Consider the following 24855-nt stretch of genomic DNA (forward strand, 5'->3'; position numbering starts at 1 on the left):
TCAGAGGAAACAGTTAAAAGTAAGAGAGTAAAAAAGTCACGCTCCTTCCCCAAAATTACTTCAGTCTGTGAGTGAAGAAAAAAGAAATTTAAAAAATAAGAGACAAAATTCAGAACAATCTGCATCCCCAAACTTTGTCATAAGCCATTTTGTGTTGAAGTGTAGATTAAAAAATTTACGAGACCTTCATATCCAAATGGAAAAAGTCTTAATTTTAGTTTTTGAGTCGGTTTGGATGTTAATGAAAAAAAATTAAGCCAGCTAAAGAACAAACAACATCAGAAATAAAAACCCCAAACCTTTATTTTCTAGAATATACATCACAGCAAAGCGCTTCTGGATCTCCTAACTATGAATTGTTTTAAATGAGGCTGTGGAGCAACAGAGGAATGGTAAGTTTCCTATACACCCTTCTAGTGACACCTGCTACGACTGAAATTCGTGAGGGATGGGTGGTCATATTAAGGCACTCACTCCAAAAGAACATTATTTCTGTCCTGAGACTGCTGACACGTTTCAATTAGTTTCAGCCAGTAATTTGGAAAAAATTACTGTGCTTAGGATAATACTGACAGAATGGAGAACAATTTTTCAAACAAGAAAAAATAAAGTACATTATATACATGATTCCTTTTTTCTTTTAACTTAAAAGCATCCCTAATACATCTTAATAACTGTATTAAAGACTACTTAAATATTGAATGATTTTAAATAATGTAGATTTTTTTTCAGTAAACTGGGAGTAGCTGTGTAATTGCCAGCATATTGGTCCCATTTTAAACAATATAATTTTTATTTAAATCTTGTATATATAATAACATGATCGAAAACACATATTCCACTCCACATAAATAAGTATAGTTCTTCTGACCTGTTTTAAAAACTACATCTGTTCAAATAATCAGATTATAAGACTGTATTTTTCCTTTGTAAAGTTTCCTTTAAAATCCTTCACTCCCAATCTCTCCTCTTAAATAGTACTGTATTTCCAGAGTACATAATAGGGCATTAGCAAAAAGAGTTAATCAAAAACCTGAAAGCTACAGTAAGTAAAATGAAGTAATGTTAAGAAGTATTATGGAATGTATACCCTGCAGCATAGAGAGATTGGTTCTCACTGGGCTGAAGTGGAAAATTATTCCAGAAGAAATTCTTTGTGTTCATATTTGAATACACCATAGATTGTGCTATTCGTTGTTCAAAAGTGCAGGTCAGTTAATGAAAAAGTGGTGTTTATGAAGGTACTGCTCAAGGATGCTGACCAAAATTATGCTGGCAATTAAATGGATGCCAGATGCAGTACAGGGAGAGAGATATGTGTCATTCTGGATTTTCTTAACCAATCCATATCTTGAAGTCCACAACTTTTAGGTGGCAGCACAAACGAGTCATCAGGAAAACTGCGCTCTCTTGAAATACAGTTGTCACTTTTCCAGGCATCTAGCAAATGGCAGTAACATCCATCTTAACTCTGTGGTGGTTGTTTCAAGAATTTCTTCAAGAAGTCAAAGCAATACAGGAATCCCTGCACGTGCTGCAGGAGTTCAAAGGCAGATTCTTGGTGCCTGGGTCCAGCAGGTTCATATCCTACTAAACCAGAGCAATATCTCGTCCTCTCTTGATTCAGCACCATCAGTGTCAGTTAGAGTGGGTCCTCAGACAGGGCTGCTCATAGCTGAATGCTTTAACAATGCTGCAATGTAGGTGCCTCTCTCACTTTTATAAATCCCCATCTGTAGGTGGCTGGCACAACCTATAGAGTCTTTAAGGCAGATGAAGAGTAAGGTATTAAATGATACATAAAGTTACTGGCACAGTATATGAGAGTTAACTTCTCCTTTATCATTCTGCAAGCTTTAGAGGTAATCCAGTATCAAGAATACCACTATTTTTAATTTTAATAATTGCAAATTTAGAAGTGCCACTAGTGATTTATTAACTAAAGTATTTACATTCATCATTGAAATACTATTTGAGACTTTCCATCACTCCCTTTTAAATTTGGCCCAATTTGGGTCTTCAACAGCCCCTTCTCTCTTTCTCTTTTTCTTTTGTTCTAAGCCCAGTTCAGCATTTTTCCTGAACAAGAGAGTTCACCCCTCATACAGATTGGGATACCAAACAGATAAAAGAACTTATTTGGTTGTTAGCATGGTTTAACAAACTTTAAAATTAGTAATCATGTTTTCAGAGAAATTTTTTGAATCACAAGATCAGCAAATTGAGGCCAGTGGTTAAACCTAAGCGCATCTTGACTGTCATTCATATATATGACCGTTTGTGGTAGCTTTGTCTTGGCTTTTTCTACTTTACATTTGCATAAACTCAAGTCTTTTACAACTTCTTTTTAAAGACTGCTACTACAGAGTTTGACAAACCTCAATGCTAGGAAATAAAATCCTGAGATTTAACATTAATTCACTGGCTCTCTTTTTAACTTTGCTCAGTTTTATTTCACATTATGATGATGCAACCCAGTAGGAACACATGTATCTGAACTTTATTGCCCTGAAATAATCCAAGTAAACAGTCCTGGAGTTTGTCATCGTGATTTAGAGTGTACACGAAAGAAGAGAAATGCCTTAGCTTACGATTTGTTTGTAAAGCTGTTTCTGTTTGAACATAGCATGCTGTTACAGTCCTATAAACGGAACCAAAGTAATGTACAGCCATTAATAAGGCAAAATAACCATGCTGCTCAAACACTGGTGTATGACACTGGCGACATGGTACAAAAGCCAACACTGACTATTGTTTTATTCCTTTTTGAAATAGCAATTACAATCCAACAGAAGGATAAGTTTCTAAATGCAAAATATTCTTTTTAAGGTCTTTGAGAAAATAAACCAAGGCCAGACTGTTAGACTAAGCACCGTCACAGTCTCTAAAGTTTAAAATAATTTCCCGTAAACATTTTGAGGAGCAGATAGGAAGGAGGAAAAAAAAAAAAAAGAAAAGAGTCAGGGCTTGTTTAGACTAACTCAGAAGTCTTAATGGGTGAATAAGATACCAGTGTTTTAAGGAAGTCTTCTTGACACTGAACTAATATGTTCTTTGGAGGACCCTAGCACTAGCAAACACACTCGCTCTATCTGGAAGGATGGCATAGACTTTACTGGATCTTTTCTGGTGCTGATTCCTGCATGCCAGAACTGTTTTGCCTTCATGTAAACAATGCCATTAACAAGAGCAGAATCAGAAGTTTCTCTGATGTTTGTACAGACTGATTCTGTATATATTGCCATCTAAACCATGAGCATTTGTTACTACCATTGTGGGAAAATGCTGTGTGACAGTTTATTAAAGAATATTCTCTTCTCTCTGATATATGAAATTGGAGGCAATTGGCCAGAAAGAGATACTTTTCTTAACATTAAAGGTATTCTTCTCCTGCAGAGAGAGATTATGAACATCTCTAGCTCCCATTAGGTGGAGCAGGATTCACAAATGTACAGTGCTTTTCAAAGTTGTTTTCTAGACAAAAACTGGGCAACTCATCTTCCTTAGCACTGCATTACTGTATGGTTACTCTGACTTGAACTGCTTGCTCTTAAATGTGCTCTGCCATAACTAAACAGTCAAGCTCTTCTAAGCACACAATAATATTAGCCTTTGACTTATCTTTGCATATCTGCAGTCAGATTTGCTATTCAGGAATTTTTCTTTCTAAGCATTCCACAGATGGCTGTCAATCACTAGCTTTGCCAAGTCACAGCAACTGTCCACAAAAGGCCCTTCTCTCTGAGCAGTTATGTTTTATTCAGAAAGTGCAGAAACCTTTGAAGTTAATGATCTGCAAATCGTAAGCAGCAAAGCTGATTACAGTGCACTTAGTTTAGTACAGTGAGAAAGAAGAACAGGAATTTTTTTCTTTTTTCCACTACTGCTACTAAGGAGATCTTTGGTTCTAACAGGAACTCCACAACTGTTACAGAAACATAAAACCAGCACTCAGATAAAAAGCACAACACATAATAACCTACCGAGGTGCACACTGTGGCATTTGGTCCATCACTTTCAGATTCTTGGCAGAGATTTCAACCCTTGGTCCCTAAGGAAACAGAGAATTTATGGTACTGACAGTATTGATAAAGCACCTGATCCTTAGGGGAAAATATTATAATGGGAGGATGGTTTCTATTTGAGAATCCATTAACTACTTTTAGAAGATTTGGAATCCATTGGATGGATACATTAGTCATCTGTGTTTACTTAAAAGATGGAATTAGTCCCAAAGCACTTTACAAGCACTGCTGTCTAACACTAGGGAATTTCTACTATTTAACACTGTGACTGAGACTTCATTTTTTTATTTACAGAAATTGTCTTAAATATACTGGATAGTCTCTACTTTCTAACCATCAAGGCACACACTTATTAAATAACGTACACTCAGGCATTTATTTTAATTGCTGTAATGGCTGTACATGCAAAAGTTAATTTGTTCCTGTCAAATATATGTGCAGCTATTCAGACATTGATAGAAGTTTGGCTATATGGGTTTGTAGCACACAAAATACAGTGCCACATCAAAATAAACTGGTGTTTGTACAATGATGTTGCTGGAATGAAAACGGTGGCATGCAGCAGACATAGATCCAAATACTTACTTGCTTTCGCATGATGTCTGTAGCTTGCATTATACACTTGGGCAAAAGTCCATGACTTCGAGCCAGTATGGCTGCTTGCTCTAGGGACACACTCAATGTACTTCTGAACACGGGAACAAGAGATATTAAAATCACAGATCACATCTAAAAATGTATAAATAGGTATGTACAGGACATTTACCTGTTAAATATGACTTCTGTTAGCTAGTGTTCTTACATTTACTTTTTTAGTTTTTTCACTTACGAAACTATAAAATGACCTCAGTCCTGCATTTGCAGTCTCATTACACCTAGATACTGCAATTATTTGAGTCTCCAGCTTCATTACTACAAGGCTATGTTTCACTGCTCTTCTGCAGTCTCTCCATTCATATAAAGTTCTTCTGCATTCATATAAAGTTATTCACAAATGAATCTTATCTTTACTCAGTGGTGTTGAGACACTGGAAGAACAGTGCTGCGTTTGGAATCAATGCTTGCACACACCAAGATTCTAAAGCTATTTTTGAGCAACGTCCTACATTTTCAGTGTGTGATTGAAGACAATGTTGGCTGAAAGTAATATGCAATGAGATTGCTCAGTTGCATTGGTTGATGCACTGAAACAAAAAAAAGTTTGTGTGTCAATACTAATTCTTAACAAAAGTATTAAAAGTCACAACCTACCCTAATATAAAGATGGCAGTAGATTTAGGTCCTTAATATATTCCCTTACAATCTACCTTTCCATTGCTCTGAACAGAATCAAATATATTGCTCAAATCTCTAGAAAGGACAAAAGTTCTCATCGCAGCAGTAAAACACAGGTTTTAAAAATCTCACCTCTGCATCCCAGTGCCACACATTGTAATCTGACAGGCTCCAAGTCGATAACAGAGCTCAGAGGATATAGGTAGCAGGCCAGCTCCTGAGGTGTTACTGCTAGAATAGCCTGACTGGGTTGGTTTTGTATTAATGAAAGACTTCATCAGCCTGCAAAGCTCATCCATTGCATTAATGGGGCGAATAAGCTAAACAAAGCAATAAAAAAATGCATCAGTGTTATACTTACACCTTCAGTTATAAAGACATTTACAGTTCTTTATCCTATGTCTAAGCACAATAATCTAAACAAGAGTGACTGCCACACAGTTAACAACTATTTAGAATATATATGAACTTTAGAGTAGGAAAATACAATTACTTAGGCTTTGGCATTTTTTTCCAATTATTACAAATCACATAACCTGTTTACAATGTATATTACAATTGCAAAGAGAGTCTCCGATTTTGTCTTCCCCGCAGTAGTATTTAATGCCTTACATGCATATATTCACGTATGTCACCTGCCCCAGTTAGACAGACTGCCTTTACATGAGATGCTGGGAAGTACTATTTTTGGGTTGTTTTCTTTTGTAACTGTGAACAAAGCGTAACTTGTAAATTGAACGATTGTTCATTTTCATGCATCTGTGGGAAAAGAAAATTAATTCATTCTGTCTAACATCAGATACCGTATTTAGCAGGGGCAGTCAGAGTGATATGGAGTCTTATTAGTGCCTAAGTTAAGGGGTTTGTGTCTACCCGGGTTCTACACATTTTCTTTGAAACAAAGGAACTGTAGCCAAGCTTCAGAGAAATTCAGATAACTTTTTTAGGACAGGGAACATTTTTTAAATGACGTTTCGGTTTGTACAGGTCTGCCATATGGGTATCCCATGACTGGGATTTTAGAGATGTAGAAATAATATTTCTATGAGATAATTTATTGCAGAAATAAACACAATAACAATACCTGGTCAATCTTCACTGCAGTAGTATTGGAATCAGTGGGCAAGTTTGATCTCTCTAGGTAAAATGTCCTGCAAAAAAGCCAGCAAGGACTACATTAGTTGGTGTGTCATATTTCAAGCACATATATGTATACTTTCTTGTCTAAAACATTTGAGAAGGCTATGCTAAAAAGCTTCAAGATCTGCTTTTTTATTGAACCATTTTGATTGCAGTAATTTACAGAGTCTGTACTAAAATAGTCCAACCCCCCTTTTTTATGTAATTTTAGCTCTGCACAAAGTTCTGAAGTCAAATTAGATGGGATTTCATATGGTACAGTGCACTACTTCAGAACAAGCTTAACTGTGGTAAGAAAATTAACAGGTTTCCCACACAATGAGAATCTCCAAAAATCATATTTGTACAAGAAACCATCAGGAATGGAATCTCTTTTTCATTAAATTTTAGGTCCTTAGCAAGGAATGGTCTTTTCAATGTGTTTTAAGGCAAAGAAGAAGCATGAAATACCTGAGTTTACGGTAATATTGCTGCACTTTTTCAAGTGAAATACCATTAATTTGCTGTGGAAGTTCTTCTAGAGATGAGCCAGCTGGTTGTGATTGCCCCTCCATACTCTCCAGAGCTGAAGAAGAAAACATTTTACTAAACCTATGTTATTAGTTTTCTTTTCATCCATTTATTTATTTATCTCTATATCATCTCACTGCTCAGCAAATGACTGTTGGATCATGTCAAGGCTGATTCTGTTACTGCATAAATTTAATGCATTTCCCAGCATGGGAATATAGTGGTAGTATCATAAAGGTGAGCTTCACAGAAAGCAGTTCTATCTAACAGCAATTACTCCCCACTAATATCCCCTTGAAGGAAATTTCCTGTATTGTATTTTGGTGTGAATATTTGGTTATCAAGTCAATTTCCAGCCCAGATGATTCTCTCATGGTGTATGTTTTTAAAAACACTTCTCTGTAGCCTGGGAACATCTCCTGATACCATACTAGATCAGATTGTGCATGTAGTCTAATATAATGTCTCTATGGCCTTCACAGGAAGGCATAAAAAAAGCCCCAAACAGGCATATCTTGGCACTGACTGTGCCTTATTCTAAAATCTAGCACTTCCCAGGTCTTTCTAGAATAGAAACATCTGCTTCTTAAATATGCCTGTAGTTCTCAGCTGCACTGTATTAAGACCTTCATGGTCATTCTTTATTTTGAATCCTTCAGCATCACCAGTTAGCTTATTTTTCTCAAGAAAGCTTTTTATAGACACCTTTTGTAAAGAGCACCGTGTGCAGTTTCAAGCTTCCCCCATTCTGAAACCGAGAAGGCAGTTTGGAGAAGTAGTAGCTGTCAAGATAAAAGATAACCTTCAAGGCCTGACGACTTCCTTCAATGTGGTAGAAGACATGAGTATCTGGAGAAATAAAGATAAAACACTTGATGCTTTACCACAGCAGGAGCAACGCGAAACCACTGCTATCTGAGTTTGTTATATTAGATAATGACATTTCACATCACCATTAGATGAATAACAGAGAGCCTTTATTAAGAGAATGCAGGCTCTGAAATATTATACTTAAGAAGATACACAGTTAGCATGACCTAGCATAATGTTTGATGCTAATACAATAAATGTGGTTAATAATTAAAATCCATCTTGTTTCACGGCATCTCATAGTCTGTAAACATGGAGAGAGATCTGGCAGGGTGGGACACAGGACACAGAAGAGCTGAGGAGGGCTAGTCCTTCTACCTTAGGTACTGTGGTGAATTACAAACTTCTGTCAGGAACTGCTCATCATCTGTCATATCTCCCTGTGTGCGAAATCACACAGGTAAGGTACACTGGCACAGACCATAGTTACAAATCACAGAACATGCCACCAGCAGCCCATGATGTCAGTCCTGCTTTTTATGCTGCGTTTTTGCAGTGGAACCTGAGGGAATGCAACAGTGCTTCAGAAAAGCTGCTCAGCGCTCTCCAGGTCTGACATGGTCTGTTAGATTTATAATCAGGGAGGATATTAATCCATAAAACAAACAAGAAAAAAAGAGCTTCAGAGAAACAGAGAATACTCACTTGCTACAAGACTTTCATCCAGCTGCTTGAAATAGAAGGCAACTTTGTCCAGTTCAGTCAGAGTGACCTGGATGTCTTCCAGCATGGTACGCTCTTCCTTCTGTAGAGCAAAGAAACAGAATGGCAGGAAAGTATAGCTGTTATGTGCATGCTTTGGTTCAGGAGACCTAGAGCAGAATGTGGAGCTTTCCATTAACTCCAACCCAGTCAGGTAATTACTAATGGCTCTGGAACTTTGTGATACAAGATAGCTACCCTTTGCTTAGACGTTACTTGATGTGATTCACAGAGAGTAGAGAAGCTTAAGGACTGAATAAGTTTGAAGGGATCTCTTTCTCCAAGCTTTACTCTATACCTACAAATGTGAAGAACAGCCATGCATTCCATGCAACGTGAATAAACAGCAGTTACATATGCATATAATTTGGATTATATTTAAAAAAAACCCCCACGCTCAATCTACAACGTTTACAAAGTCCAAAAAAATGTCGCTTCTCTATAGTGTCAGAGCTACTTGTCTTTTTTATGCTCCTTTTTTCTTAACATTTTTACAGTTATGGCAGCTGTGGCTTATCTGTTCGTTGGGTGCAGAGGAACTATGTAAGACCAACTCCTCTCCTCCTTAGACATGGCGCCTCAAATACCAGCAGCACAGAAGTGAGAGAGTGCAGTCTATTCCATAAATGTGTCCACAGTATGAACAAAAGTCTACATTTTCCTGTTGTCCCAACTCTTGAAATACTCAGAACTTCTTCGCCTATTTGTTGAAATGTGTGTTTTAACCAGAAGATGGCAGGCCACACACGTGTCACCAACTACTGAGTAGTAAAACCTCCCTAAATGCAGCAGCATTGCTCCAAATACAAAGGCAGAAAGATTCCTATGGTGTTCTAGCGTGATACTGGGTCCAATATTTGTGACGAGATTAAAATGATGGGATATGGAATATTGGCACATGGTTGTCAGCAGCAGGAATCTCCAGAGGTTGCTGTAGTAGTGAGAGTCTAACATGCTGCTAGAAAGAAGGGCTCTGGCTGTGCTGTGAGTGGCAGAGAAGCATACAGGCAAGTGTGAGCAGACCCAAGGGTGCCACAACTCTTCATCTTACCACAGCAGGGGAGAGAAGAGACTGGTAGTTTAGTAAAACACCAGTGGCTGCTATCTGTTCCAGCCATTTTCTGCTGGCATCTCTGCTGCTCTCTTCGTACTCCCCATTGTTGTTGTATCGATAGTTGAGAGCAGCCAGTAACTGCTCTGAAAAGGTGCAAATAGCAGCCACAAGAGACTGACAGAAGATGGAATCGCGTCTCAGCTGTAGCTCAGTATCTGCCAGAGAAGGGGAGAGAAACACAGAGAAGTCATGAGTATACTTGTCTTTAATCTCACTGCCAAAGAGGCAGTTTGCGTGTGCGCGTGTGTGCATGACATTTGGCTTCTGCTGTAGCTTTCACAGACTTAACAGATAACCTCTTCTTGCTGTGTGACCTGGGTGTATAAATAAAGACAGCATAGCTGGAGTACATGCATGTTTGAAAATTTTCTAGTACACTTGACTGTTTATTACTTCCTCTGCCATCTGCATGCTCATTCTTCTGACTGGGAAGAGCTATAACTCCTTAGTGCCATATCTGGATTGATTCCCTTCTTTTTATGCTTACAGAAGCAAAAGAATTCTTGAAAGAAGGTCTCTGCCATTACTTCTCTCCTGGGCTATTAAGAGATTCATCTTCCCCCATCCATCTGTATTTTGTGGGCTTCCCATATGCTTAATGCATTAACTGGGCCTGCCCATACGGTACCAATTGGTTTATGTTTCCTGGGAGAATTTCCCCTGTGTTAACTTTCCTTCCAGTCCGCCTGCCAGGCAGCCACATGCTGGTCAAATCAACCTCGTCACACTTAAGGGGATTGCAGGCCAAAGAGGCACATGAATAAGTGACAAGCTACTTCCCAGGCACCCTGGGCTCCTCCAGCAGGCACTGCAATACAGCAGTCTCTCATTGTCCAGGCAGCGTTCCCCAGAGAGAGAAGCTGAAAACATCACCCAGAGGCTTTGAAGATCTGGATTATTTTTATAAAGCACTGAACACAATAGACCGACTAATACACTCCAGGCCCTGGGCCATATTCTCAACTTAAAGGCAACCAATCCTTCTAGCAGCACACCTCTGTACTGCTAGACGTAAGGCAAAGAGAGCTTAGGACTGCCCTCAAGGCAAGGGAATCCCTGGTGCCATTGTCAGTTCAGTGCCATCTGCTTCTTTGTTCTGTCCAGAGGATGTTCATGGAAATGCTGCAGGAGATGGGGCACAGGTAGAGACTTAGGGAGTCATTATATCTACTATAATCATATCTACTATCAGTAAAAACAGCTTTTATGGACACTAGACCGACACCACAAGCTGGTTGGCACAGACTCATGGACCAGCCCTGGCAGGAGTTGACAAGTGACTTAGAGCCATACAAATCTCTCATCTTCATTCTACGAAGACTTGAGAATCAAGCCTGGCACAGTGGAATAACGACAGCCTATTCCAATTATTTATTACCTCATTTTCAAACAAAAGTACACCAAGTAGGTGTTTCAATTACAAAATGACTGCACATTCACTCCTGGGAAAGGCCTGTCCCTTGATCCATGAGCACAATGTTTTGTGCGTGGTTACAAATTAATGATGTCCACAATGTATTTAGCTGCTGCCTGCACATTTAGGTTCTTAGTCTGCTCCTGGCTGTAATTTCAGTATATTTCAATTCTAACTCCTAACATGCCTGCTCTATTTGGAAAGATGACAGAGTCCACAGTCTCACAGAAAGTTATGCAATAGGTCTCATTTTTGCTGCATGTTCTCACCACAGCAGGAAACAGTAAAGGCCATCTGGGAAGGGGGATTGTACAAAGGGAAAAATGAACACAGTAAGAAAAAAAACAAACAAAAACCAGAGTGCTTGTGAAACACCAGCGACCAGCCAGGTAACACAAGCCGCCTACAGTGAATTGAAATAACGTAAACTGAAGAAGAGATGTCAGATGCATGGAAAGGTTGCCCTAGATGCAGAGCATGAGAAATATTAGCATAAAATGCCAGGGAAAAACCTAAATGCTAAGGAAAAACATAACATCCTGGTGTATGCACATGCATGCACATAAAACTGTGCTAGGGACTTCTGTATATATGATGTTGTTTTGCAACAAATCAAAATCCCTTACCTGTGCATTTTAACAAGGCCAAAAGCAGCTGGTTCTTCCCATCTAAAACAGTGAAGAAAAGGAATGCTCTAGTCAACATGATATCAAGGTAGATTTGATTGCATTTGGTTAACAGTCTCCTCATTCTCTACAATCCCTGGCCCCTGTGTGGCCATTTCTATTTACTCTAGTATTCCTTACTCATACAGACATTTTAACGACTGAGAAAGAAACAAGGTGTAAATCAAAGAATTTTACAGGCTAAATGTTCTGTTAACTACCATGAATTACTGGAAACAAATTACACATGTAGATGAATTCCTAAGCAGGTGATTTCTGCCCAGTGCTTTGCACTGGACTGTAAACATCAGATTCAGCTCCTGTTCCAGTTCAACCAGACTGCAACCGTTGAGGATGTTGTAGTATCTGATTAACGTTCGTTTCATTTTGGAATATACCAAGCATCTCTCTCTCCATTTTCTAAAAGGGTTAAAAAAACCACAGGGAAATGGATCACTCTCATATCATTCTGTCTGAATGGGCTAATTAAATAAAATAAGGGAGAGAAAGTTCTTTGGAATTGCTGCACAGGTGAGGTTTTACCGTACAGCACTGGGACTCTGCAAACAATAACTTGTTTTACCTGTTCTGCAGAGCCCAGTATGGCCTTATGACAAATTAAGATAAAATGATAAAATGAACTGCTAGACTTGATTAGATCAAGATCTTTTCTCCCTGAAGCCCATAACAAACTTTTCCTTATTTACAGACCTTCCACATGTTTTTGTATGATTTCAACAAGGTTCTTGATGCGCAATGGAAGGTTCCATGGATCTTCCTGAATGCTGGCTTGAATATTATTCCGGCACCTAACTGTGCTTTCTTCCTTCTGTTTAAATTCTAGAAAAAATGGAGTTTGTTAGCCATTAAGGAAATGCTACATAGCTGAGTGTGGCTTATGAGTTATAACGTGTATACAGATGAAACCAGAGATACAGTATCAATAGCAACAACTGTGAATGAAAAAGGTACTTAAATAGAACTAATACAGGAAGAAAAAAAGACTATTCCTATAATCTCTTTATCAGCAGTCTCCTAGCATTGTTGTCAGGATTGTGGACTAAAAGTTATGCACTTGGGTGACATGCATAGTGAAGGGAGCTCTGCACTACTCACAAAGCACAGAATTCCCTTCTGTCTTCTCTGCCTTTAATAATGTGCAGGCAGCTATATCGGGTAGATCTAGACTCTCTGGCTGTGCAGAATCAGATCAACTTTTTGGCTGCAGCTGTCACATCCCATAATACTGATGAGACGTCTTTCACCTGATGGAAGCTAATTATTTAATTACGGACTAGAAGATTTATTCTCCATGACTTAGCTATATAACTGAGCCAAATACCCCACTGTTGGTGATAAAATGCATAAGCAGACAAACACAGAAAAACTGTGCCAAATAACTGCTCATGAACAGAAATGGGAAAACATTCAAATTTACATCCATCACTGAAAGGTGTCTATGGTAGCTATTAAATAAGACACTCTGGTCCAGGATTCCAGCTGAATGTAAGCAGGGTTTGTCTGTCCCTTAGTGTGATGAATGTGGGATCTTCAGTTAACTTCAGTTAACTAAAAGACTCTCTCAGTGTAATTAATCTAGTTTTAATAAATGAGACTCCATTTAAGCAAAATAAAATAAAGGAAATGAACACAAGATGTCTGTTATTTCTTCACTTCATTCAAACAGTGCATGGAAAGACTAACAGATATTCTACATAAATGTGAATGTGTTTGTCAAAATGAGTTCATTTAACAGAACTCCATAGGAGTTACTTCTGGAGTCAGGAAAAAAAAAAAAAAGGCAGAAAAAGCCCCCTTATAGAGTTTGCCACTGTAACTTAAAAATAGAGCTTGTCAAAGGTTACGGAGGAGGCCATGACTACAGCACCTGAAATACAGTAGGAATAGTAGGAAACATTTCAGATTTCAAGTGGGAAAGGAAATGCAGCAAATATTCAGAAAATAAAGTTCTGTGTATTTCAGCGAGAGAAGAAACCACATCCTGGGCCCCAAAACCATTAAGACCAAAGTCTCATCATGCTCCCTGAGGAAAAACAAAACACGGTATCATATGTTTGCTCTCTATGGGAATCAGTTTTCAAAATAAGTGTCATGTGAGGATGAGTTTACTCTGGCAATTTTTCTGCTTTTCTTCAGATGGGTAAGTCATTAAGCAAACTCAGGCAGAACCTTTTGGTGCCTCAGATCTACAGTTGTCAGCCCCTCATCAGCTTATCAGAGTGCTCATTTAGCTTGTATCTGGCCTATCTCTACCTCGCACCTTTTGAGATACATATCTGTGCTCACATCAAAGGATAGATCTGGGGACTTGTGCAAGAGCTGTGAGGATTCAGCGCATATAACAGAAAAGCGTTCTGTGCTCTTCAGAAGGAATTCATGTGAAAATGACATTTTAAGGATGCAAAATTTCAATGGTCAGACATGTACCTGCCATTAATGTATGACTGGGTAGACTGCATAGTTAAGTAACTCTTTGTGGCCATATAGCACATGTGCATTCGTGTTAAGCTCTCAAGAACTAGCAAATCACTTTATTAAATACAATCAACCTTTTTCTTTACCTTGCAAACTGTGTTCCATTGGGAAGTGCTTGGTTTCTTCAAAGGCCTTAGTTATTACTGGTCCTTTTAGAAGTGCATTGATTGCATCAACCTACAATTGGAACGTTTTCAGTCAGTGTTAGTAAGATTTGCAGATGAAAATCTGAACAGAACTCTTGTGGGAAAGTGCAAAAGCCATTACACTATTTTTATTTTGGAATGATTTCTCACTGACAAATGGCATTAAGACTTTCTAAGCCTGAACTGGCCTCAAGAGCCTCACACTGAATACAGCATTTTGCACAATGATGATCTACATGCTGATGAGATAAAAGATAATACAAAACAATTCTCTGGTGCTATGCATCTATAAAGACATCTGTTGGCTAAACTTGTGAGGACTCTCCTGAGACTGTAAATGTGATCCATTTAGATCATACAAGGTATTAGAATTTTGTTCTTTTCCTTTTTTTTTCTCATGAAAGCTTTTTTCCCCTTAGTCTAATGCCTGAGATAAGGCAGGTCAACCTTGCCTAAATCACACAAGACAACTTAAATGTTGACAAAATTGATTCCTCTAACTGTCCTATAATATACTTGCTTACACTGTACCCCAAGATAGTATGCCTTCCCTCAAACTATGATTTCATTAAACAATTTTATACTTCCAATTTCTTAAATTGACATTGATAAAGAGAAAGCAATTCTGTGTAAGAGTAATGCTTTACATACCTGGTTAAAAAGATGTTCCAGACAGCCATGAAGTTTGTCTTGTTTGTCTAAAGGAATCCTCATATCATTGGGAAGCTCATCTCCTAAAAAAGGAAAGATGAAAAGCCTTTAACTGTCTTACAAACATAATCTGTGATGAAGCCAGAGATGACACAAGCACACCTTCGCACCGGAGTCGTGGAAAAATGATTGCTGCTTTTTCTCTAATTCATAGATCAAAATACTCATGATTTTTCATATAATGCAAATATCTGGTAACTATAGAAGCTTATCCCTGCCTAATACCTCTTCCATATTCCAAATTTACTGTGGTTCATTAGAAAAAGAACAAATCTCTATCTTTATGTTCTTGTGACTAGTTTTGAAGAAACTGCATTGCAACTTAAACATGCAAGTGCTTATAATCAGCAAAGTCTTATCAGCTCTACTAAGGTGTCCAGTATGAGAAATATGCATATAACCTATGCATGTACTCACCTGATCCCATCTCATCACTGCCCAAGTAAGAGCTGTTACTCCGTACACTGGTGTATGACAACACTGAGTCCCGGTTACTGTTGCATTCACTAGAAAGAAAAGCAAAGAAGGTGATTGAAAAAAAGTTGTCCTTATACCCAGTCTCTGATATACTATCATTCTGTTGTTATTAACACTGCAATCCCCAAAACTAATTCTGTTACACATATACAAAAGAAAAACTAATTAGAGGCAGAACAACCATTAAGCAAGGCCTCTGGGGCTGGCACTGTAAGAGGATGTCTTTTTCCATTTCTAGTGACCACTCAATGCTTAATATATTGCCTGGATCCTATAAATAATGAAAATGGACTTCCCACCAGGGACCTCATCTGGGTTGCATCATTAAGCATGCTCTACGAGTGTCGAGTAGGGGAGAAATAATTAAAATCTATGAGACTGAATCTCCACTAAACTCAACATTTGTTACCAATTCTCAGGACATTACAGCATCCAACTCCAGCATACGTTGAAGCTGCAGTAGCACAGCCATTGGAGATGGGAGAGGAAATTTAAGGAATCTATACCATCAGAGAATCAGGCACTGCAGATCCTAAAACTGTCTCGGGAAGCAGAGGAGTCACTATAGTTCGCTTCACACTGATGCTGGCTCATGCACACCTGGAAAACTCTAGTTCTCCTCTGTTTAAAGTTCACTTTACACTAATCATAACTTAATAAAAGTAACCAAAAAGGATATGGATCTTATTCTGTCCCCCTCCAATTAAGTGACACAGTGTTTTTAATAGCACAAACTCAAAACAAAGCCTACAAAATTCTCCATGTTGTCTCTTCCTTTGTTTTTATTTTAGAGTGACGTGAGAGAAAAATATAAGAGCAATTGAAAGAACCCTAACTGGGGTTCTTGCCTGTCCTTTGTTAAACATATTATCAAAGAAATCTATTTTTTCTTAAGAAGATTAATACTTATGGCACCTACTCCACAGTCTGAAATGATGAAATTTGAATTACACCTCCAAATGATCTCGGAGAAAGAAGCATGGCTAATGCAAACAAGATACTTTCTTATCTGTAATTTACTTATTTTTGTAGCTCCTCAGTAGTTTTTCAGATCAAAAACCATTTTATTCCCCCTTGAGTAACTATTATCTGTAATATATGCTTAATTCTCTGCCTCTGTCTAATAAAGATAAGAGAGAATAATCTTTCTCATCTTACATTTACGTGCAGAATTTTGGAAGCAGTGACAGACCCACAGAGACTGTTTGTGATGTCACTTTGTTATGCAGAATAGATTAGTCTCAATTACAGGAACCATTTAAACTAAACAGCGTTCATAATTGGGATTTCTCTTAACAGCGAAAGAAATACAGCACATTTCAATAAAACAGCTTCAGAGCACATGTGCAGATTTAAATCTAACACAATAAATAGATGCCACAGATCTCAACATTGTAAGTGCTGGTTCTGTTTCTTTACTGACTTCTTATCTACTGTCCTTGGAGACATTCAATACTCAACCGGAGAAGGTCCTGAGCAACTGATCTTGTTGGACCTGTTCAGAGCAAGAGATGGGACCATGTAGGCTCCAGAGACCCCTTGCAATGTGAACTGCTCTGATTCTGTCATTTCTGCAGTCCTGCATGAATGTAACATATTCCTACTTATACTAGTACAAAGCCAACAGCAAGTAAAGAATGAGGCCTGTAGCATGGAAGTTTCAAAGACACATCATTCACTCAGGTTACTGTAATCCTCCAGCCCACTGTAAAGTGTCTTTATTCCTTCTTATAGGCAAAGTCCTATGGCCTTTCTGTAAATGTAAAAAATGGCATATTAAGGATGTAAAGTTGCAATGGTCAGACATGACTGCAATTTGTTATTCCACTTCTTCTGAAGTTGAGTTTCCAAATGTTTCCTCCCAAGAAAGACAGGTTTGGAGTGTGTATGATTTCCTTTGGTAGCAAATATTCCCAGAGAAGCAGAAGCCAATGACGTCCCAAAACCAAGATTTTGAGACACCTGAATAAACATTTGCATTTGTGGTTTCAAAGGCCCATTAAAAATAAAAAACTTGATGTCCATTTCTGTTTCTCAGTGTCTTAGACTTTTGGGAAAATTGTTTGCAGAACTGAATGGAAACATCCCCTTACAATAGCAGCGATTACAAGACCAAGCAGTCTGCAAACTCTGCTGAGCTTCTGTAGTTTCCAGCTATACAATATAGAAAGGGAAAGTCACACTAGACCTATTTATTTCATTTTATTCAATTTTCTAGAAGCATTAGTATTTTGGCATTGTTACGAGGGATGGTTTTTTGTTGTGTATGTCTCCATGGCAATAAATGTAATGAAATAACTATAGCTAGTGAATACTTTACTATGTGAATATATTGAAACCATACCTGCATTAGAACTTCAAAACATTATATTAGTAAGGTAAGAGTGGCACAATCTTCAGACTGACCTGTAGGAGTCTCTGAAACTCATTGTGTCATGTCCAGAGTCTTCTTGGTCCTCCTCAGAAACTTTGAAACAGACCTTCTTGATTCCACCATGCTCAGCTTTGTCAGGATCACTCTCTTCTGTTCCCAGGGAAGGTGGAGATGTCTCCTCAGTAGACGGTGGCTCACAGGCACCACCTTCTGTAGGTTCTGTTATGGTGGACAAAAGTCTGCAAAAGTAGAACATACAGCTCTCAGGGACTGGTGGGTAGTCTCATAAATGAGGTATAACGAGTAAGGCTGGAATACAGCTATGTGAAATCAAAAGCAACCTTGCCAGCATTTTACATAGACTACAGCTATGCAAAATTGCAAGCTCTGAAAGGGGTTCATTGAAATCCATGAACCTAAGTTCACAAAAGGTCCTGTTTCCATAGGTACCCTACCTCCATAAGGAATAGCTTAATCACTGTAACCATGGTGGCCTGAAAGCGCCCTGTTTTTAATTTGCCAATGTCCTCATTTTCCCCATCCAAGGAGCTGGGTTTCTCCTCTGGGGCAGTGCCTCACAGCTCGCCGGCTCTACCCAGCAGCTACCACCCTTTCTTAAATATGTTTGAGCCAAGGATCCACATGCTTTCTGGTCAGTTGAAGTTTTGGTGCACGACGGGCTGTTCTTTTTTGTTACTGGGATTCCTGGAAGTGGCTGTGAGCAGCTTAGGCCGTCTTATGGCCACACAGATCACCCCTGCAGTCCCTGCTATCAAAACCTTGCCAGTTGTGCACAATACACAGACGCACTACTCAAATCCTTCATTATACTCCTAGGAGACCCATGATGAGAAAGAGAAAAAGACAAAAAAGAGGAAAGGAAAACATAAGTGCCATAAAGAAAGCTGCCTGAAATCACAAGTTTTGCTTAGTTTGCCTTATGACAGACAAAATTTCAAGGGTAGGGACTATGTCTATATGGAATTCCAAAACCACTGTTGGCACCAAATAGATTCTTACACTGGAATATATAGTAAGCAAAACAGAGGCTGTTGAAGTCAGGTGCAATAATATATACGTTGGTGGATCTTGCACAGGAGCACGTTCGACACAACCAGCAAGGAGCTGTAATGCAAGTACGTGTGTGAATGAGTCCAAGAGTATGACAGTTAGGGCCAATAGGCACAATGTGTTTTCTGAGGTTAATGCCTCCATTTTATCAGGATTGCTCTCTGGCATGCATACAGGATTCTCTACTCACTTATTTATCTGAATGACATATTGCTTCATTTCCTTCACTGCAATGTCAAGTTTGTTAAAAAGGTGCAAGTATGAGTCCTGTATCTCCCGATCTTCCTGTTTCAGAAGAAAACTGAGTCCCCTTTCTTCCTGAATTGTTCCTCCATTCTGCTGGCCAAAGCTACCATCAAGATCTCCATCTTCTGGGGTCAGACATCTCCAGGATGGTGCAGCCATAGTGGTGATGCAATGTTGAGTATAGGAGACTGGATTTAAGGTACCTACTAAACATTGAAGGGTCTAGTTAATATGGCGCTCATGACTTTCCCCACTCCATCCCAATAATGATAGTTTACAATAGGTGGAATTTGAACAGGAAAAAAAAATTTCAAAGAATTATTTAATATAATTACATTCTATGATAAAAATGTTCTTAAAAAAAAAAACAAAACCGAAGTTTTTCTTTCCTGGCATACCAACTAGATGTTTTGAACTTACTGCAGTCCAGAAACAAGTTAAATTATGGAAGTAAAGACAGGAACTATCCACACATATACTCGTCCAGACAACATGAAAGGTATCTAAAAGCATTTGCTGAAATGTTAATAAATTCAGGTTCTCAGGAGTTGGTCTATGTTACTATTCCAGCTTTACAAACATTTACACACACACATATATATAAAAAGAAACAGGATTATGTCCTTACAGAAGATAAATAGAATTCCTTTTCATTTAAAAATGCTGACAGTTTTGGTATGGTACTTTGCTAACCACCTTAGCTCGCATTAAGAATACAATGGAATTTTAATATCTTCAGGTGAGCAGGGCTTCTTTATCTACCTCATTTTGAATAGTCAATGCCATTCTTCAGAAGATTGGTTAGTCTACACTTCCCTGTGACTCTTCCAAACATTCCTGCACTCTGACCTTCACAAGACAATGATTCAGAAGCATATTATTAGGCGAGATCACGATGAAGAAATGTTGGAATTCAAATGATCTAGTTGTAGGAAAAATTCTATGTAGCAGCTATTTATCAGAAAACAGATCCCCTTGAGAGAGTAGAGACTTCAAGCTCCAATGCATGGAATTTATTTAGTAATGACAAAACAAAACAGCACTACAATCTGATTCACTCATGTTTTCCCCCTGAATGTAGGCTCTCTTCACAGCACTAGCACTACTATCAGCCTCCATTCACTTTTCTTTCAGTCAGTAAGTCACCTCTACTAGCTTTAAACAATACTCCAGGACACTTAATTATTATGAGATGACCACACTGCTTAGCTAGTAAAAACATATTACCTGAAGCCTCTCTATGCTTAAAGTCATTACTATTTTACAACACAAGGAGGCTGTCATTTTACTCTAAAATTTTGAGGAAAAAAGGGTACCAGCAAGACTGTGTTTCTTTGAAATTTATTTTGAACTTGCTGAGCAGTGGAAAGACACAACTTTTTATGCAGATAAAGTCAGTATGATTTGAAAGTTAATTATCACCTTGTTCTGGATCAAGACCAATAATAGAGGGTTTCCGTCCAATGCGAATGCTGAACGACCTCCCCGCTGAGGTAGTGTTTTTGGGGTATGATACCTCCATGAGGTTAATATGGCAGTTGGTGGGGCAGAAATCCATGCTGTTAAGGGAATGTGGTTCCATGATGGCTTGTTTGAAGGCTGGGCTCACCTTTGTTTTCAATTCATCTGCAAACTGGGAGAAATAAAGCAAGCGTGTGCTACTTCACTTGCAAAAAATTATGATGCAATACAGACAATCCTTTTCTCTTCCTGCCTCCTATTCCAGAATCATACAATTTCTGCTGCAGCTGGAATAACACGTTTAAAAAAAAAGCCTCATAAAACAACAAATGAAAGCAATTAGCTACACCTTCTAGAAGTCTCTTCAAACAGCTCAGGTAACTGCACAAAAAAAAAGCACACATAGTTTGTTTACACTACGATGCACTTGTGCTCATCTTAAATCAGACACTGATCATTCTGTTGTCATATTTATTCAGTGATATGGTGGAAAGGAACCTGCAATAATACGTTATAACCCACAGCTCTGGCAAGCTGAATGGAGTGATTTAACAGATAACGTCTTTTTTCTTCAAAACTTGCAATTTCAGTAACTTGCAGAGCTATTTTCATGCCTCTAGAACACCTACCTCTAAAGCAGTTCAGATTCATTAATAAAGAATACTAAGACCCAGTTATCACAATGAAGTATTGTCTTGAGACTTCACCAATAACTAGTAGTGTTGTACCTCTTGGTAGTTTGTGAGCCTTCTGCTAATGCTTTCCAGCTTAGTGTCACAGATTTGCCGGAATTCATACTGGGGCATGGTGGCCACAGCACTGCTTAGGGATATAAGTCTTTTGCAATTCCTTACGAAGTGATTGTCCTCTGCAGCAAAGGCCTCTAAAATCTAAACAAAAAGACAGGATGTCAATGATAAGAGACTTGACAGTGAGGGAAAATACAGTTTTCCTCCACTGAGTAAGTGTCAAAGCCCCCACACTGTCATGGTTGAATAAAGCAGCCTTCAGAACAAGTTGCCTTTATTACTGCCTGAGAACGACTATCGTGTCTAATCCCCAGAGTCATAAAACATTCCTCAAAAAATTTTAGAATAACTGAGGTGCATCACATGGGACATAACAATAATGTTACTGGGATGTGACAGAAACATTTACTGTTAGCTCATTATTGTCACAGATGACCAAAATACTAAGTGCACTGCTGCTTTCCAATAGCAGCAGTTCTACTTGATTCCTTTAATGACCCTTCCAGCCTATCAGCTGGGAAAAAGATGCTTGATCTTCTTCCAAGGTAAAGCAAATTCTTGCCTGAAAAGATTAATCTTGAGTATCAGCAAAGAGTATGTTACCAGACAGATAAAAGCGAGAATTCCACTGCTGAGGGCTCCCCTCCCTCTACCTCAACAGCTGAAATCCTAGAAGCATTTGCTGACTTGCTCATACCAACCGAGCTATTATAACTTGGTGCATTCTAATGAAGAAAACTCCAAGCAAGGTTGAGAAGACCAGGTGCAACCTAATCTGAAGAGCCAAGCCAAGCCACCAGAGAAATGCCTATATTATCGGCTTCCCTGTTCTGCTTAGGAATGAAGCTGGCCATGTATGTTTTCTGGTACCTTTGCAGTGAGATTGAAGCAACCTTTTGGTTCTACAATTTTCTCCAGGACAAAGGATTTGATTCCTGCGCTGCTGACATATTCATACACCACCCCATGCTCCAGGTGGGTGTTATCCACAGTCAGGCTAATGAGAGGTGTTTCTTCACCAATGACCAGTGGAGAGCTGATGGTCTGTGGTGTCTGGGCTGGAACCAAAATAAGTCATTAGAGGTGTTTGGCAGCACCATGAATACAGGCATGCATAGGGAAGAGAAATCTGTTGAGAGGTATTATTAAATGCAAAGACGCAACCTTTGGCTCAAGGAGTCTCTGAACTACATACTGCTAGAGGCTGGGAACATATTCTGAGGAAGACATTTGCTGCTGGCCACTACTGGAGACAGTGATAGAGGTTTAGACAATCCATGTGCTCCAGTCCACATTCTGATGTTCTTCCATGTGTACATGCACACATCCGTGCACAGGACACTACTTCCAGTTCTGTTCAGCATTCAGACACACAGACCCCAGCGGAAGCTTTCAAAGGGAAGTGAAGTATGTTAATCTCAGAGTCTTGTTCGTAATGACCCTCTGGAAGACTGCCACTTTTCTGTCCAATTTTGGGAAATGCTCCAGATGCATTTTCTGTGCAGCTATAAGACTGAGATCGCAGGGCAGGGGTGGGGTGACAAGATAACATTTTTTACACACAGCAATGCTATTGCCACCAGACAAGAGATTTAAGTTACAGTCAGACTGAGATTTGCCAGAGAATTGCTCACATGCCTCTACCAGGGCACTGCTCCAGCTGTTCCACTGTGGAGGTGCACTGTTTGACCATTAGATTACCAGGCTCACCAGACCTTAGATGGGATCCACATAGATGTGCATCCGTTCCTGGAAAAGTTGCCAATGGCATTCAGAGTCCATGCTCAGTCCTTTAGATTGAATCTGGCTTCAGTATTCTCCCCTAACACCCGCTTTTCTGAATAAGCTCTCAACATGAAGGTAAAGCAGTGCGTTTTTTGAGTTACACTTTTCTAAGTTGGAGGAAGTACACCCACACCTGTTGCTGACACAGTGGTAACATGCTCTGAAAACTTGCTCCAGATCAAAGTAATTTAAAATCTTAACCTTTAATCTTAAATCACAGAAAACATAGATTATTCTAGGTGGAGTTACTTGCAGACCTTCCCTCTCCAGCTGCTACTGCCCATAAATTCCTGGTTTGCAGGGGTTACCAAACGATTCTAAAAATGCTGAGCCTTTTCATTCCAGAAATTGGCTGTCTTGTAAAGATCAGAGAGTCACAGGGGTATGATTTCTATCTGTATTTCAATTTTTTCTTCTCCTGAAGAAACTGCAGCATAAGACTACTTCCTCTGGCAGACCTCATTCTATTACAAAGCTTTACTAAGACAAGAGATATTCTACAATAGTAATGACACTTTACCCTAGGTTTCCTTCCCCCATGAGAATCTTTACCTGATTCCTGTTGGCTATTTTGAAGTGGATCCAATTCTGCACCTCCTTCTAGTGAAGAGTCGTCTTTGCTGGAGTCAGGATGACTGCCATTCAGATATGCAGTGGATGCTGCTTGCTGAACCCTGTCCTCTTCAGCATCTTCATGTGTTCTGTACACCCACTGGTATAATCCCTTTCAAGAGATACAGGCTTCAGCTATGACCTCAGTAACAATGCCCAATCTCTGTATGTTTGGACTACAAAGGTGAATTCCCCCAGCTTAGCTCTGAAGTTCAGAGAATATAAAATCTAGATCAATATCTGGGTGAACTTCTAGTTTTAGCAATAGCTAATAATATTTAGTACCATATGCAGTGTATGAATTGGCATACATATTATTTGCAGATGATTTGCAACTATAGGCAACCATAATCAGCTCCCTCAGTTATACTAGGACCTTGGCATGGGAGTAAATAAGTCAAAAGAGATACGTATACGCTGTTTTTCTGAATTTTTAGTAAGCATAAAAGCACAGAAGGGGAGGACAGAAGAAGGGCAGGAATTAATGTGCTTCCTTTGAGGTTTTGTATTCATACCAGTGTTTCCTGTTGTCTGGTCCTGTAGGCTGTAAAGTGCTCCATAACTTCCATATAATTTCCATGTGTTGCATTATTCCCATTAACTTTCAAAATACACTGCCCTGGATGAAGGCCTACAGCTGCAGCCTCAGAACCTGAAAATTCAACAGGAAAGGAGTTAGACAGTAAAGCCATCTGATTACAGAAGAGAAAATTGGAAAGTTTGCAAAGGGTTTCTGGTTAAGAAGAATAAGAAGAGCTCGTTGAATGCTGTCATGCTTTTGCTACCAAGTATATTCTGAGAGCTTTGTTGTATAAGGAAAACATCATGCACCTATCCTTCATATTTTCAGTAGTGCTGGGAAAAACAGAGATCTCCTAGATGTAAACGCATTCATGCTAGAAATTGAAATTCCTTTGGGAAATCATTGGGCTCTTCTAGCCTTATGATTACATCAGCTGAGGTCTTGCTTAAATGTAAGCAGTTACATTTGTTTTGCCTTGTTGCCCTTGAA

General features: G+C 38.9%; 1 protein-coding gene across 2 annotated transcripts in view; it reads right to left on the reverse strand.

The window, feature by feature from the left end:
* Window positions 1-278: 278 nt before the first annotated feature.
* The window catches only part of PREX1 (phosphatidylinositol-3,4,5-trisphosphate dependent Rac exchange factor 1), a 179341-nt gene continuing 154764 nt past the window's right edge, over window positions 279-24855 (reverse strand). The window contains exons 20-40 of one of the 2 annotated variants that reach the window (XM_049816575.1): window positions 24359-24495; window positions 23784-23955; window positions 22317-22504; window positions 21426-21587; window positions 20659-20869; window positions 19181-19439; window positions 17952-18158; window positions 15486-15574; window positions 15009-15091; window positions 14298-14388; window positions 12427-12555; window positions 11677-11718; window positions 9574-9791; window positions 8466-8565; window positions 7656-7799; window positions 6891-7005; window positions 6385-6451; window positions 5433-5620; window positions 4611-4713; window positions 3984-4051; window positions 279-1762 (exon numbers count right to left, since the gene is read on the reverse strand). In XM_049816575.1, coding sequence (XP_049672532.1) covers window positions 1720-1762; window positions 3984-4051; window positions 4611-4713; window positions 5433-5620; window positions 6385-6451; window positions 6891-7005; window positions 7656-7799; window positions 8466-8565; window positions 9574-9791; window positions 11677-11718; window positions 12427-12555; window positions 14298-14388; window positions 15009-15091; window positions 15486-15574; window positions 17952-18158; window positions 19181-19439; window positions 20659-20869; window positions 21426-21587; window positions 22317-22504; window positions 23784-23955; window positions 24359-24495 — 2816 coding nt within the window. In that variant the 3' untranslated portion in view covers window positions 279-1719. Of the gene's footprint in view, window positions 1763-3983; window positions 4052-4610; window positions 4714-5432; window positions 5621-6384; window positions 6452-6890; window positions 7006-7655; window positions 7800-8465; window positions 8566-9573; window positions 9792-11676; window positions 11719-12426; window positions 12556-14297; window positions 14389-15008; window positions 15092-15485; window positions 15575-17951; window positions 18159-19180; window positions 19443-20658; window positions 20870-21425; window positions 21588-22316; window positions 22505-23783; window positions 23956-24358; window positions 24496-24855 lie in introns of both variants that reach the window. The other variant, XM_049816574.1, reaches the window with a different exon arrangement.

This window comes from Accipiter gentilis, chromosome 14 (assembly GCF_929443795.1).
Source record: "Accipiter gentilis chromosome 14, bAccGen1.1, whole genome shotgun sequence".
NCBI classification, from domain to species: Eukaryota; Metazoa; Chordata; class Aves; order Accipitriformes; family Accipitridae; genus Astur; species Astur gentilis.